Raw genomic sequence first — 1,758 nt, 5'->3', positions numbered from 1 at the left:
CCATTAATACGTGTGTTTAACATACATTAAGAAAGTGAGTTTAATAAATTCAACTGTAATCTTCTAAGCTCTATGACAAAACCTGAAGCAACATCAACGGCTGCTCGAGCTGCAACCAAAGCTTCTTGTAGCTCGGAGTTAACGAGGTAATAAGAACATATCTCTTTGAGAATCACATCATGGCGCTCTTGAAGCCTCGCAACATTCTCTTCCGCAGCAACCAAAGCCTCATTCACTAGCTTCAGCTTCTCTATGGCTCGACGTCTCTGCCTGAACATGGGACTGAGAGCAAAGAAGAACGAACCTGAAAGAGCAATTGTAGAAAGGAATATTATGCTTCCGTAAAGACCCATGAACAGAATGTGCTTTGGTAAAAGAAGAAATGATCTAAATATAAAGTGGATTCGTTACTTGAGAGAGGTTTATTCTTTGCTTTTCCATGGAAGATTCTTCTGTAACTTCAAAGGACGTTGCTGTTGACGTGATCGTTCTCTTCGTGGTTTCCTTTCTCTTGGGCGTTTCATTGTCTCTAACCGTTGGCGTCTGATCTCTGGATCTGCCCATCCTTTGCCCCAAGATGAGAATCCGCTGTATGTTCTGCGTTGTTTCAATGAAACCAGCATGTCTGCTTCTGGGTATACATAAAGTGGCTTGTCATCTTCGAAAGCTAGTTGCTTCCTCCCCTTTTCTGTTGGTTCTATAAAAGCTATCTCAACTCGACGAGACTGCAACACAAAACCAAAGGAGTGGATCATGAAACTAAAAAAGAAAGGGGGGGTTGCTTTTTTGTTACTACCTTGTTGTCCATCTCTTTGATGTATCCCTCGGCTTCCATGATACGGGCAAGACCTTTCCACCAAAGACGATCTATCTCCATGAGTTTTTGGGACTGTCACCAACCAAAGGCCTCATATTAATATCATGACAAAATAAATGTACTATGTAATTTGTTGAAATACAAGATTACCTGCTCCCTGATTCTACTGATGAAGAAGAAAAGATTCGGTTTGTAAGATAACTTCTTCTGTTTGCTGTTGCCGAGTCCGTAATCTTCATATGATGCATGCTCAGAGCTAGTCTCTGCCTGCAACTAATCCACTAGCAGCTTAAGAACGGTCATAATATAAGACATCTAAATTACCAAATGGAATCATCTGTCTACTCCAAAGACGTACGTGAAAGGCAGAGATTACTTGAAACAAAAGATTAGCTTCCTCTCGTACATTAACTTGCTCTGGAGGCCCTTTAGTGCAAACATCGCATCTGTTTCATAGATTGGAAAGGTATTACGACAGTTCGCTAGTTTTACCTTAATGGTCTTTTACAAGAAGGAGATGACTTACAAGTTACACTTCTTGGAAGTGAAATCCTCCCCAAAGTACTCCACGAGTATTTTCGCTCGACACTGTGAAGTGTTCATTCCGTATCTGCATAAGAAAAGAAGAATGGATGTAAAAGAATACAGAAAGAAAAAATGAAATATGCACACACACACACGTATTTGATTAGGATACAGACCTGAAGCAATCAGATAGCATCTTGTAAGCTTGTTCTGTCTGTTCTTTGCTCCTACGGCTCGGCAAAAGTGTTGGTACTCTCGATAGATTAGCATAGAGCACTGTAAATCCCAGATTGTTTTTAGGCACGGAAGACAAGATGATCTCTACACTACCAAAACAAATCAATATTAATCATCTCACCGCACTCAGCCAATTCCCCATCTCTTCCAGCTCGACCAGCTTCTTGGTAGTATGCTTC

General features: G+C 40.8%; 1 protein-coding gene across 1 annotated transcript; it reads right to left on the bottom strand.

Moving 5' to 3' along the window:
• Positions 1-6: 6 nt before the first annotated feature.
• On the bottom strand, positions 7-1,752 carry LOC106321688 (ATP-dependent DNA helicase Q-like SIM). The gene is made up of 8 exons (XM_013759935.1): positions 1,701-1,752; positions 1,519-1,618; positions 1,344-1,427; positions 1,194-1,263; positions 968-1,084; positions 797-889; positions 412-725; positions 7-304 (listed from the first exon to the last, which is right to left on the bottom strand). The coding sequence occupies exons 2-7, from the start codon at positions 1,536-1,538 to the stop codon at positions 423-425; spliced, it is 687 nt and encodes a 228-aa protein (XP_013615389.1). The 5' UTR covers positions 1,539-1,618; positions 1,701-1,752; the 3' UTR covers positions 7-304; positions 412-422.
• Between the last annotated feature and the right edge of the window lie 6 nt (positions 1,753-1,758).

This window comes from Brassica oleracea, unplaced genomic scaffold, assembly GCF_000695525.1.
Source record: "Brassica oleracea var. oleracea cultivar TO1000 unplaced genomic scaffold, BOL UnpScaffold02462, whole genome shotgun sequence".
Taxonomy (NCBI): domain Eukaryota; kingdom Viridiplantae; phylum Streptophyta; class Magnoliopsida; order Brassicales; family Brassicaceae; genus Brassica; species Brassica oleracea.
Note: the sequence above shows the minus strand (reverse complement) of the source record. Positions and strands in the feature narration are given on the sequence as shown.